General features: G+C 31.6%; 1 protein-coding gene and 1 non-coding gene across 2 annotated transcripts; one reads left to right on the top strand and one right to left on the bottom strand.

Annotated features, from left to right (window-relative positions):
• Window positions 1–1,521: 1,521 nt before the first annotated feature.
• Window positions 1,522–1,628, top strand: LOC121220413 (small nucleolar RNA R71). The gene has a single exon (XR_005917615.1). It is a non-coding gene; the product is annotated as a small nucleolar RNA R71 (small nucleolar RNA).
• Window positions 1,629–1,919: 291 nt separating this feature from the next.
• On the bottom strand, window positions 1,920–10,294 carry LOC107918340 (uncharacterized). The gene is made up of 5 exons (XM_041100021.1): window positions 10,212–10,294; window positions 10,059–10,130; window positions 9,560–9,595; window positions 8,454–8,556; window positions 1,920–2,183 (listed from the first exon to the last, which is right to left on the bottom strand). The coding sequence occupies exons 1-5, from the start codon at window positions 10,292–10,294 to the stop codon at window positions 1,920–1,922; spliced, it is 558 nt and encodes a 185-aa protein (XP_040955955.1).
• Window positions 10,295–14,844: the final 4,550 nt, after the last annotated feature.

A 14,844-nucleotide genomic window follows, 5' to 3' on the forward strand; every position in this document is an offset into this window, starting at 1 on the left:
TTCAAAGTCTAGAATACAAAACTTAGCAGGAAAAATAAATTTGTCTACACGTACCAATACGTCATTGATTTTTCCTTCTGGATGTGCTAAGGATTGATCTGCTAATTGAAGCGTAACTGTAGTAGGTCTAACTTCACCTATTCCCAACTTCCTAAATATTGACATGGACATCAAGTTGATACTCGCACCCAAATCAGATAGTGCCTTACCATAATATGTTACTTCAATGTTGCAAGGTATGGTAAAACATCCAGGATCCTTCAACGTTGGGAGTAGTTTATCTTGAAGATATGCACTGCATTCCTTTGTCAAGGCTACCGTCTCAAATTCTCCAAGTCTTCATTTTTTTACAGGATATCCTTCATGAATTTGACATAGTTCGGTATTTTTTCAAATGCTTCAACCAACGGGATGTTGATATGAAGTTCCTTGAGTACGTCAAGGAACTTCTTGAATTGAACTTCCTGTTTCTACTTCTAAAGTCTTTGAGGGTAGGGTGGTGGAGGCTTCTTTATTGGAACTGGTTGATTCGTCTACTGTGGCAATTTTACATCTAACGAAGTTGTTAGTTTATCAGAATTGATTGGTTCAGAAATTACCTTATTGGGCTTTACAGATTTTGGTTTCGGTGAAACTGAAATTTCAACACTCAATTGAACTTCCTTTAAGTCTTGAGCATCAACTGGCTTCTCTTAAATTTTGATAGTGTTGGGCTCGAATGTATTTTCGCTTCTCAATGTCAACACTTTACAATGCTCCTTCCTTGGATTCCTTGGATTCTTTGTATCACTAGGTAAAGCACCTTATGGTCGGTTTCTCAGTTCAGTTGCAAGCTGGCCTATTTGGTTTTCCAGGTTTTTCAATGTAGCTACTTGGCTTTGGATTAAGGCATCATTCTTGGCTATGTATGCCTTCAACAAGTTTTCTAAGCCATTTGATGGTTCAAATTAAGGTTGTATATGAACTTGTTGGGAAAAAATAGGTGGTTGGGTCAGTCTAGGTTGGGCATATGTGTTACTGGGTCCAGCCTCTTGGTTACTCTAGGAGAAATTTGGGTGGTTTTGCCACAATGGGTTATAGCAATTGGATTGTAGTCCATGCCTTCTTCGGTTTTGGTTTTGGTTACCCATGTAATACACGGATTCTGGGTTCGATGGACATTCTTCAAACAGATGTCTTTCCCCACAATAGGCACAAGTTACATTTTCAAATTGATTCGGTGGTTGTGCTGCAAAACTATTAAACCCATTAGTGGTAAATTTTTTAAGCATTAAGAAAATCGAGGATACCTAAGATGCGAGTGAAGTGAGAGCGTCTACTTCATGTATTCCAACGACTCATCTTCCTAACGTTGCTCGATTGGTTGACCATTGATAATTGTTATTGACAATCATTTTGATGATTTCATAAGCCTTATTATAAGAATTAGAAAGGAGAGTACCATTAGCAGATGCGTCCACTACCATCCTTGTGTGAGCATTGAAACCATTATAAGATGTCTCCAGTTGGATGCGATGTGAGATTCCATGATGATGGCACTTTTGTAATAATGCTTTGTACCTTTCCTATACCTCATAAAAGGACTCATCATCCATTTGTTGGAAAGCAGTGATCTCGTTCCTCAACTTAGCATTCTTGCTAGGCGATAAAAACTTCATGAGGAATCTTTTTGCTAACTCTTGCTATGTGGAAATTGAATTTGGTGGCAATGAGTTCAACCAGGCTCGAGCTCTATCCCTTAGCAATTATGGGAACAACTTCAATCGTAGTGCTTCTTCGGGTACAACGTCTAACTTGAAAGAATCGCTCACCTCCATGAATAGTCTTAAGTGCAAGTGAGGATCTGGTAGTGCATCTTCGGTAGGCATTCCATTGAATTGGCCCACTGTCTAAAGAATCTGGAACATGACTAGCTTTAGTTAAAATTGTTGTGCCTCGATTTTGAGTCTCCTAATACCAGGATTAAGATCATGAAACATTGGCATGACATACTGTCTTAGAGCTCTATCCCTATCATCAGCAGGATTTTGAACAGGGTTTGCTCTATTTCCTTGATCTGGACTTTCGAAGTTCATCTCTTCAGTCCTTCTCTGACTTGCTTGTCTTCTCCATTGTCGAAAAGTTCTTTCTATCTTAGGGTCTATGTGGAGTAAATCGATAATTCGATCAATAATCATAAACACCTAAAACAAACACCTAAATAATTAAGTTAAAATTGAACAGAAATATAAACCAAAATGCAAAATTAACAAATTCACAAATAATGACTTTTTAAAACAGTCCCCGACAATGGCGCCAAAAACTTGGAACGACGAAAATGTGCAAGTGTACACAATCGCAACAAGTAATAAAGTGACAAGTAAATGTCCAGTTATCGTACCCACAGGGACTGTGAAAAGAATTATTTTTGAATGCAATTTTAAAAACACTTTGGTGGAGAAAAAATATTTTGATTTGAGTAGGTGATTAAAAACTAGAGTTTTAACTAAGTAAAATAAATAAAAATAAAATAAAAGTTATAATGCAAGATTTCAAATGATGATTTTAAACAAGATGACATAATTGTGCTAGATTAATTACATTTCTTAACATAGAATCATTAAACGAATGTTGCTCCAAATGGTGGTTGAAGGACTCTTTTTCAAGAGGTGAAATCGGCAAAGGAATAGGGGAAGAAAATGAAGAACAATGGAAGGGAATGAAGAGAGAAAAGAGAGAAGTGAAGAAATGAATGGGTTTGAGATATGCTTGAAGTGAGCAGCCAAGACGGTATTCATAGGTTGAGAAGACTGCTAAAAATAGCAAAAATCAGCAGCCAAAGACTCCCCCCATGGCCGGCCACACATGTAGCATGTTTGAAGATTTCAAACATGCTATTTTTAGGTAGGGGAAAATCTTGAAAGGCATGAATAGTGGAGGGGTTTGAATGCAAATTGAAGAATTCTTCAAGGGCCATTTTGCAAGCCAAATAATCAACCAAACAAGCTAATTGGGTCAGCATGTGGAACGGTTTTGGGCTGCCTAGAGCTCGGATGGATTGGTTTTGTCGGTTCAGCTCAACTGGGACCCTTTTCATAAATAATTAGTAATAATTTATTTAACCCAAATTAAATTGGATTAAAATTAAAATTAATTATATTATCAATTAATACACATAATTTGGATCGTCTTAGGCTAAAAAATTAATTCACCTAGATGCTGAAAACTTGCTTCTTGGTTTTGTGCTTCTAGTAGTGTCTGCTGAGTCATTTTTCGTCCTTTGTACAAATCTGTCGAAAATAATTAAAATTAATCAAAATTTAATATAAAATGAATTAAAATTCAACATGTTCATAATTTGAGTGCAATTTAATTATTTTATAATTATTATATATTTTTTGACAAGAATTTTACCGAAATTACATGAATTTGAGTTAAAAAGAACATGAAAAGGTGTGTATATTTTCATGTTTCCAAAGGTTCACCAGTGTTCTGGCAAACCGGGATCATCAATCAGTTGGATGAACTAAGGGTTTGCCAAGATTTTGGTAAGAGCGTGTTCACCAAGGTAGTTTCAGCAAGGGTGTTCGTTGAGTTGCAATGTACACCAAACGGATTGGTAGGGGGGTTCACCAGTTTCACTGCGAGTGAGGTTCACTAATGTGTTGGCGAGCTAGGGGTTCGCCAGTCTGTTTGAAAAACTAAAGTTCACCAGTTTGTGTGGTGAACTAGGTTCGCCAGGTAAGTTGGGAACTAGATTCGCTGGTCAAAGATGCAGTCCGACTCAAATTAGGAAAAGTGAATTAGTGTATCTTGGAATACTTTACGTGGAAGTAATGTCTTTCCTAAGTCAGATAAGGTATCCTAGGATATCTAGGACTCTTTGTAACACCCCCATACTCAACCCGATTGCCGAGTCAAGGTATCAGGATGTCACATTCGTTGCCGAAGCATCTACCGAAAATTTCAGATCAATTTATCATATTATTTAATTAATATAGACCATTAAATCATTTTAGTAATAATTGAATTTACAATAGAACTAATTATGAGTTAAAGGAGCTCATTAAACCATCCAAAATTGATCAAAGGCCAAATTGTAAAGTATATAATTTTTTTTGAACTATCGTCGTGACATGGCGAACTTGTCATTGTGACGTCATCTCCATTTTCCTACAAGTTTCATGCTTTATTTTTATTTATTTATTTATTTTATATCATCACTTGAACCATATTCGGATGTCATAACCACCACTTCATTTTACATATCATCTACTTACATCTATTTTTAATCTCAAGTCCTCATAAAAACATGATATTCAATCAAAGATAACAAAGTTTATAAAATTAACACAAATATTAAAGTTTTACAAATATGACCATTGAAGGACTTGCACTTTCAAAAGCAATTTACCCACTTTATATATATTTCATATTTATTTCTAAATTGTGCCAATCGATTTAATGCTTCATAAAATTTTAACAAAGAATTCAATATCACATCAATTAACAATTATTCACTTATTATTTTATCAATTTGTTTAAACATACTCACATGTATTAATCATTCCATCACTTATTATTTTATCAATTATTCATATATTTTTCCTTCTCCTCCTCTCCATTCCATATCCTTTATGTATATATTTATTAGAATTTTTAGCTTTTATTATATAACATGCTTATATGTAACATTGTCTATAATTTCACTATTTACTTATGTGTTCATATCAAAGCTGTCCACTTGAGTCATAGTCACTAAATTATTTATATCTTGAGTTATAAAATTTGAAATTAAGATCTACTTGATGTTATTTAAACTAGACTCTCTTTTTACCATAAAAATTTTAAAATTTATAATTTAGCTAATCAGTACAGTAAATTCTTCAAATTTGTCCCTGTTTTGCTGCTTGACAGCTTCGACCTGTCTTTATTACAAATTAATTGTCTCTTAGTACGGGGTTTGGATGATGTTTTTGTTTGTTTCTCTTGAAAATATACTTATTAAGAATTTATAAATATAAATTTAACCCATAATAATTTTTTTACAATTTTTGATGATTTTCCAAAGTCAGAATAGGGGAACCCGAATCCACTCCGACCTTGTTCACGAAAATTAATATATCTCAAACTATAAAGTTTTGTTTCTTTCACCGTTTCTTCCATATGAAACTAGACTCAATAATATTTAATTAAATATTTAATTAAATTTATAAATAAATTTATATAATTTTTGGTGAATTTTCAAAGTTAAGTCACTGTTGTTGTCCAAACTGTTTTAATGAAAATATTTTCTTTTTCACGGTTCTTTGCACTATCTTTCATTCAATCACACATAATTGTCATACTTTTGATTACTATACAATTTAGTCACTTATGTTTATGTGTAGATTCATATTGATTTATTCATCTTAGTACTTTTCAACATACAAATCACATTCTCTCTTACCAATTTAGTGTTTTAAGTCTCTATTCTTCATCAAATACTTTCTATTTCTAGTATTTAGATTAAATACATGTTTCATACGTCTCACTCAAAACATCTTTAACTCAATCTATTGAAATACAAGTAGGTTTAGTATGAAACTTACCTCCTTTGTCAAGAATACCTTCATTTCTTCTTCATTTCCATGCATTTCTCATCTTCACCACTTTCCTTCCCTTTTTTTTTCTCTCATTTTCTCCACTTTCATATACTATTTTCTTATTTCTAAATTTGTGAACATATTCTTTAGAATCTCTACTTCATCTTCTCTCTTTAATATCTAAGGAAATTTTTAAAAATTTTGTGTAAAAAGGTAGGTTTTCATGGCAAAAGACTAAATTGTAAAGAAAAGAAAACTTCCTTTCTCACCCTTTCACTCACGTTGGAAGTATGATAAATTTCTTTCATCCTTCCTTTCTTTTTATACTACCATTTTCTAAATAAAATAATAATAAATATCTAAGTAAAATATTAGAAAAATAATATTGAACTAATTAATTAATTAAAAAATCACCAAAATATCATTAACATCATCATTACATTCTAGAATTCTCCCTCTTGCTAATTGACCATTTTGCCCTTTATGATCTTTCATAATTCCATCCTTGAATTATCGCTTAATTTGGTAAAATTGCAATTTAGTCCCTCACAATTCTTCACCTATTCAATTTGGTCCCTGCATGCCAATTCCATATCTTAGTAAATTGATTGTTTTTACTTTTGGTCCTTTAACTTTCTCATTTCTACACTTCGATCCCTAAATTTTAAATATTTACACTTGAGCCAAAAACTTTTCGCATATTTATGATTTAGGCTTTACTTTAAATCAATATACTAAAACCTACTTGTTAATTATTATTTTTATTATTATTATCATTTTAATACTCCTCAATATTCTCTTTCATCATCTTTATATAATTTTCTCATTTTCCCGAATATCAATTATACATTATTCAATTTATTACTACTTTTATTATATATCAATTTTAGGGATGTTACATTTATACTTGTGCCATAAAAGTTTTTGCATATTTACAATTTAGTCCCTTCCTTAATACATCATGTCATGCTTTTTGATTTAACTCTCTTTTGATATATTGCAACTTTTATTTTCTTTGATATTATACTTATTTCGCTAAGATTTTATCTCATATTATTTACAACCAAGGGGGTTTTAAGGATGTTACACTCGTAGGTCTATAAACAAGACCCTTGATTCCGTGAAATTATTTACTAAATATTCTGTCATTAAAGTCTCTGTTCTAAGTATTGTTCGTAGAAATCCAGGTAAGTCATTGTCTTGTTCGGGTTGATTGTCCTTAGAGCTAGGTTCAAATGCTTGTGATAAATCTATATGTTTTGTTAGTATTAATTTTGTCTATTGCGAAGCAGCTGGACCATATTCTAGCAAGGACAAAGGCAAAGCCCAAATCATTTAAGTTTTTCATTTTTGGTGAGTGATTAGGTTCCAATATGAGTATGCTAACTGCCATGTTTTTTAGTTTACTATGATATGTTTTTAAGAAAAATGTTTTCGAAATAAGTTTAAAGATAAGCTTTCTGAAAAGCTCTATTTTAAGCTATGAAAATCTATTTTCAAAACATGGTTTTGAAAAGATGATTTTAAAGCACAATTTTGTGTGAGCCTTTGATTAAAAGAATGTTTTGAAAGGACAGTTTAAACTCTATTTTGAAAAGCACATATGTGTGAGCTTTTTAAAGCAAATGTTTTAGCTCTGCTCTGTACGAGCTCTGTATTTGGCTCTGCTTTGTGTGAGCTTTTTGTTTAGCTTTACCTCAGTGAGAGCTTTCTATTCTATGAGCTCATTATGAGCCTTCCGATCGGTATACCAATAGTGTGAATATTCACCCATGTTAAGTCTCACTCTGTGTGTTCCTTTGAGAACATGAGCCTTTGTAAGCCTCACTCTGTGTGCTCTTTAAGAGCATGGGCCTTTGTGAGATTGTGATATGTCTCATTCTATGTGCTCTTTGTAAGCTAGATTAGATATAACTTAGGCCCCCTTAGGATGCCAACACACAACAGTGCGTTGAACTTTTTACTCTTTATTATCAATTTGACTGCACTAGAGTGGACTGAGACAGCCTTTGGATGTGTTGGCTTCTAGCATAGTGAGGGATTTCTACTGCACTGGACAGCATTGAGCTGACTGGTGAATAAAGCAGCAGTTAGGACAAGCTGGGGCAATAGAAATATTTAGGAGACAATAATACCCTTACTTTAATTTATTAATTTACCATTTTATCCTTAGATGTTAAATTAATTTCTTTCCCAATCTTATTTGTTTTCAGATTTGGGAGCAAAACAACAGAAATCTCCCCTCGTTCTTGCTGGTTTCTCCCTTGTTTACTGGTTTGTCCCTCGTTTTTGCTAGTTTCTCCCCTCTTTTTTGCTTTGTTCTTGGTTGTGGGAGCTTAGGATATTCTGTTTCCTCAATCAAACTAACAAGTTAGAGATATCTTGTGTTTTTTCCCTCTATTTTCTCATGCTCAACATTTACCCTTTTTCTCAATTAACAGGGGAAGTCTACATTTGGACGATTGGTTAAAAAGTGTTATTCTTCCTTCAAGGTGAGATGGTTTGCTGTCACTCATTGTTATTATTGTTGTTATTGTTATTGGTTTTCTTTTGAGTAGTCTGGTTCTAAATGATATACTAACCTTATCCCATAGGCAGCAACATTTTATCTTTTGATCTTTGGACCTATAATTTAGCATGGTTTACAGTAATATTATTACTAACTATAATTTTAAGTCATACACAATGAAATTACCTAAACATCTAAGCTCACAAACATTATAACTTAAAGCTTGTAGGGCACAAACCGAATTTCCAAGGCTTTTAACACTTGCTTAAGCAAAGAAAAAACACAAACAAATGCATGTAATTGTTCCCGATAACGATCAAATTATACAATAGATTCAAATTTAGAATAGAAAAAAAGTGAAAGGAAGTCGAAAATAGTACCTCAAAGGAACTAGGATAGGAGTCATACCCCTGAAAGGGTAGAGGAAATACATCATTACCTCGGTGCTGGATAAACCTCGCAATGAATCTGTAAGTCCATCTCCTGTTTGAAAATTGAAGAAACAAGGGATAAAAATATTTATTAGGCTAAAATGAAATTTTCTATGGTAGCTCTTAGATATGTAATATTTTCTAAAAGAAATTTACTCCATACACAATTTGTTATTTTGTCAATGTAGGGACAAAAAAGATGCACATTGTATGTGCGTACCTTCATCAGTTTTCAGAACCTCTTTTTTGAGTTTGTATTTAGCATCATAACCTAAGGTTAAGCCTAGAAGTAAAGTTCATTCGATGTGGTATCAATGAAACATTTATATTGTCAAGCATAAAAGAACTTAACGAGACTTAGGAATAAAAAAATGCATATATTTAGCACTTGCTTAAATGTGCCCAATTGCTAATATCTATTACAGCATAAGCCAGTGATTAGTATGATTCTAATTTTCTTCGAATTTAGTCCCAACTTTTATTGACATCTTTTTTAATTTACATTAAAGGTTGTTGACTTTGTGACAATAACCCTCCTATGTTTCTAATGACCCTAACAGAAGATGGTGACTGGAAAAAGCACTAGGAAAACAATCTTTATATCTTAATTATCTTATGGGCTGCTTCTAGAGTTCATCATCAAGGATTTTCTCCATCTCAGTCAAGTCATGTTAAGATTTGAAAGTTAACCAACTAGTCAAGCCTTCTCTCACTTTCTTGCAAGAATATGCAAATACCAATTCCAAATTTGTTTCTGTTGCATTTCATGGTCAAGAAAGGAATTAAAAATAGACGATTCATTAGTTTGGTTCAATCAATGAGGAACCATAGTTGGCTATTTCCTGATTTTTAATTGCCAGAGAGGATACATGGAATTTTGCTTTAGCTCATGTACAATCAGAATTAATTCAGAATATGTCTAAGTCAGCTTACTAATTCTTTGTCTTTGTTTGCTCTTCACTTTGATTTTCCAAACAGCTTTTAAGTCATTTTCTCTAAAACCAAAAACCCTCAAAACCATCTTGACAAATAAGCTGAAGGATCACAACACTTACCTGTAAAATTTCCAGAAACAAATGCACGGGAGGCATCTGTGAATTTTCAACATACAGCAAAATTGAAATCAGTTTGCAGATTTGGAAATACACTGAAAGGATGCAATTGGCACATGAAGATAGCCCAACAAGCTTTGTTAAGGGGAATAATTGCATCAAAACTAGGAATTAAGTAAAGCTTCTGAAAGGTTTCATCAAAAACATAAAGAACTTGAACAAGTAATAGCAACTAATAAGCAGAAACACAGTTCAGCATAAAATATTTATAAACATATATCTGAAAGGAAACAAATAGGATAATTAATATTTATAATTAATATGTTTATAAATATTTTATAAACATATAACATAAAGAACTTGAACAAGTAATAGCAACTAATAAGCAGAAACACAGTTCAGCATAAAATATTTATAAACATATATCTGAAAGGAAACAAATAGGATAATTAACATAAACTACTTGAAAGACCCAATTTCCTAGTAAAGAAAACAAACAAACCTTCCAGCGAAATGATTGTAACCTCCTCCAGCACCATAGTGAGATTTTCCCTTCGTAACGTCAAATACAGATCTAATCACAAAGTATTAAATTGGATTAGCATTTTAGAACATGTTCATATAATAATATGACGAATAAGGCAAAAGAAAGTACCCCAAAATTCCTAAGAGTATGGGTAATGAATCATCAGTTCCATTATATAGAGCCAATTCTTCAATAGTGAACAATTTCTGCATAAAATAAACCAAGAAGAAAATATTTGAAATTTCCAAGCACAAACAGAACAGAAAAAAAAAGGAAAAACGAGATGGAAGACCTGAGAAGAGTTAATTCATTGACCTGAAATCGATTGCATGTCTTCTCAAAGGTAGTGTTGTTGATAATGGGAATGGGAATGGGAAATGGGAATGAGAATGGGTATTGCATGGGAATGGGAAATGGGAGGAGGGCACGGTGGAAGAGGGGAATCGATGGAAGAGGGGAGATGGGAATGGGAAATGGGAGGAGGGCACGGTGGAATGGGAAATGGGAATGGGTGTTGCATGGGAATGGGAAATAGGAGGAGGGCACGGTGGAAGAGGGGAATGATGGAAGAGGGGAGATGGGAATGGAGAAATTGCATTGTATTTAAAATTTTAAAAATAAATAAATATATGTAGTGTATTTTAAAAATAAAAAAATACATGTAGTGTATTTTAAAAATAAAAAATATATGTACTATATTTTAAAAATAAAAAAATATGTAGTGTATTTTAAAAATAAAAAAGATATATGTAGTGTATTTAAAAAATAAAAAAATATATGTAGTGTATTTTAAAAATAAAAAATATATGTAGTGTATTTTAAAAATAAAAAAAATATATGTAGTGTATTTTAAAAATAAAAAATATATGTAGTGCATTTTAAAAATAAAAATATATATGTAGTGTATTTTAAATATATATATGTAGTGTATTTTAAAAGTAAAAAAATATATATGTAGTGTATTTTAAAAATAAAAAATATATATGTAGTGTATTTTAAAAATAAAAAAATATATGTAGTGTATTTTAAAAATAAAAAATATATATGTAGTGTATTTAAAAAATAAAAAAATAAATATAGTGTATTTTAAAAATAAAAAATATATGTAGTGTATTTTAAAAATAAAAAATATATGTAGTGTATTTTAAAAATAAAAAACTATATGTAGTGCATTTTAAAAATAAAAAAATATATGTAGTGTATTTTAAAAAATATATATGTAGTGTATTTTAAAAGTAAAAAATATATGTAGTGTATTTTAAAAATAAAAAAATATATGTAGTGTATTTTAAAAATAAAAAATATATGTAGTGTATTTTAAAAATAAAAAAATATACACAACCAAATTTAAACGAAAAAAATTACAAAGAATAGAATTTCAAGTCAAAACAAGTAAAATTCTTGCAGCTCTACCATAGATGACTAAAGTGAAGAGAAAACAATAGTTCAAAGTAAAGCTTTAAAGATGAACAAATCGATTGCATAATCTTCTTGTTTATAAAAAAAAGAAAACAGCTTTTAAGTTTTTTTTCAATAACCCAACAAAAAATAGTGAAATATTTAGCTGTTTAGAACTCTTCAAAGATAAGGCAAACAAGAAAACCAAAAACCCAACAAAAAAAACCAAAATGTCTTTATTCATTTTGAAAAGATAGTCATAATCAATTATCCTTTTTATACCCTCATTATTGTTTACCATGGATCTTTGAGAATTTTTTCTTTAGTGTTCATCTTATGGTTTTCATCCATTTGCAATGTATTATTCTTATTTTTTATGAAAATATATTTTTATATCTAATTATATATTTACGGTTTTATGTCGGTTGACATTTAAAATCAAAATAATAATAGATGGTAAAGACACGAAATTTTGTGGAGGGAGATATTACCTTAGCAACAAAAGCTGTTTGGGATGATGAGCTAACGCTGATATTTTGTGAGCTTTGTGTGAATGAAGTCAATGCTGGTAATAGATCGACAACTCATCTAAACTCAAAAGGATGGGAAAATGCTCTTTTTCAAGCAAAAACACAAAAAAATTATGGAAAACCTCAATTGAAAAATAAGTGGGATACATTAAAAAAGGAATGGAGGTTATGGAGGGAGTTGCTTAAGGAATCTACAGGTATTGGATGGTGTCCATCTAAAAAGACGGTTGATGCTACCGAAGAATGGTGGGCTGCAAAAATACAGGTTAGTGTTAACTTTATCATTATTTTAATGCATAAAGTTTATTGAAATTAATAATTTACAATTATAAAAATCTTAGTATAACATTTAACATGTTATGTGGGAAAATCCTGATTTTAAAGGATTTAAGAAGAAAGGAATTGAACCACGATTGAATGAGTTAATGTGGCAAATGTTTGCTGGAATTGTAGCCACCGGAGAGAACACATGGGCACCTTCGTCTGGTTTTCTTCCAAGTGGGGTTCCTATGGGAGAGGATGCACCTAATAAGGGTTTTGGTGATTCAGATGAACATAGTAACGAGAATGAAGGTATTCCTCCTGATGAGGTACCATCAAACCCTTCTCATGAAATTCCTAATCGAAGAAAGCAAACACTTGGGGCTGTACACGGTAAAGGAAAAAAAATCAAGTTCAAGTAGAAAATCATCAAAAAATACATTAACTACTCAGATTGAGAAATTGTGTGAGAGTATGGCTAGTCCAAGGAAGTCAGTGAATGGAATTATTTTTCCTCACTCTCAATATACTATTTCAAATGCAATGGATGCTTTGCGTGCTTTGGGAGATGAAATTCCCAAAAAAGATGAATTGTACTATTTTTCCACCAAAATGTTCCAAATACCGGTGAAACGAGAAGTGTTTTTGAACTTAGATCCAGATGATAGGGTTTGGTGGCTTCGACGTGAGTCTGCTGAACAAAATCCAATTGCATCATTTTCGTCCTTGGTAGCAACATCCTCATTTCCCTTCCAACCATACCATCAACCACCTCCACCATAAGCTCCTTAGAATTATTATTGTAATATAACTATACTACTTTTTTATATGTAAAACTAATGTATGATACTTTTTATGTTTGGTATTTTTATGCTATGCTTTTAATCAAGTTTCTGTGTTATATAAAATGTCACGAAATATTAATTTATTTTCATTTGATTACTTTTTCAGGTTATGGATGAATTTAACAATATGTATAATAGTTTTGATATAAATTATGATACCTCTGAATTAAGTGAAGAAGCTCAACGAAGAATAGCCACAATTGTTACCCAAGTTGAGCACAGCAATTATCATGATGAGGAAGAATATGTGTTAAGTTGTTTATTGGTACACCATGAAACTTATTTCACTATGCAACTGCGTATGGATTCAAATTATACAGGTCAAATGTGGGTGGACGAAGTATTAAATGGGCACGATGATCGTTGCATCATTAGTTTTAGGATGCCAAAAAATATATTTCACAGATTATTGCATGATTTGCAAACAAATTATGGCTTAAAGAATGGGAAAATGTCGGCGATGGAGAAGTTAGCATTATCATTGTACATTCTTGGAAATAGAGAATCAAATTCAAATGCAACAGAGCGATTTCAACGATTTGGGGAAACTATTAGTCGAATTTTTACTGATATGTTGCATATATTTGCTCGAATGGGAATAGCCACGATTAAACCCATTGAAGGTCAATTCGAGGAAGTACCGAACCATATTCGACATGATACAAGATATTGGCCTCATTTTAAGGTAAAATTTACACAATCTTTATATTTTTAAAACATAAATTATTTCTAACTTTTATCTCATTACTTGTATTTATTTTAAAGGATTGTATTGGGGCCATAGATGGAACACACATAAAAGCATGCATTTCGTCTTCTTCTCAATTACCTTATATCAGACGGAAAGGTGAACCAACTCAAAATATTATGACAGTTTGTGACTTCAACATATGCTTTATTTTTGCATTTCCTGGTTGGGAAGGAACAGCACATGATAGTAGAATTTTTTTGCAAGCACTTAGAAAGCAAGAGTTGAAGTTTCCACACCCTCCACCAGGTTGAACTTTAATTTTTTAATTACTTTTTACATAAAAAATATTAAAATTTTTAATTTATTTTTAAACTTGATATTGTGTTTTAATTTTTTGTAGGAAAATATTATCTTGTGGATTCAGGATATCCACAAATGGCAGGTTTTCTAGGTCCATATAGGGGGAACGATATCATTTACCTGATTTTCGTCGAGGAAATCATCAAGTATCTGGAAAAAAAGAAATCTTTAATCATGCCCATTCTTCGTTACACTCTGTGATTGAACGAACATTTGGAGTGTGGAAAAAAAATGGCCAATATTAAGAGATATTCCAAGTTATTCATTCGACAAGCAAGTTTTAATAGTTATTGCAAAAATGGTTTTGCATAATTACATTCGAAGACATGCTTGGTCAAATGATGGGAATTTTCGAGAATTTGAGAATATACCGGACATGCCAGTCTCTTCAAGCCAGTTTGACAGAGGTGAATCGAGTTCTTCTAACAGAGAAAGTGACCTTGAAATCATGATGTTAAGGGAAACCATTGCAATTAGTTTAATGAATCCATATTTGTAAACACATTTTGTATCATAACCTAATTTCTAGTAATAATGAAACTTGTTATGTCTTATGTTACTATATTTTTTTATTAAAAATCATCCGTTTAGATACTTCAAAATTTGATCCAAGTATAATGTTACTATTTGTGAAAATAATATTTATCATTGTTATAAAAAAAATTTAACTATAAAAA

Source organism: Gossypium hirsutum, chromosome D08, assembly GCF_007990345.1.
Source record: "Gossypium hirsutum isolate 1008001.06 chromosome D08, Gossypium_hirsutum_v2.1, whole genome shotgun sequence".
Taxonomy (NCBI): Eukaryota; Viridiplantae; Streptophyta; class Magnoliopsida; order Malvales; family Malvaceae; genus Gossypium; species Gossypium hirsutum.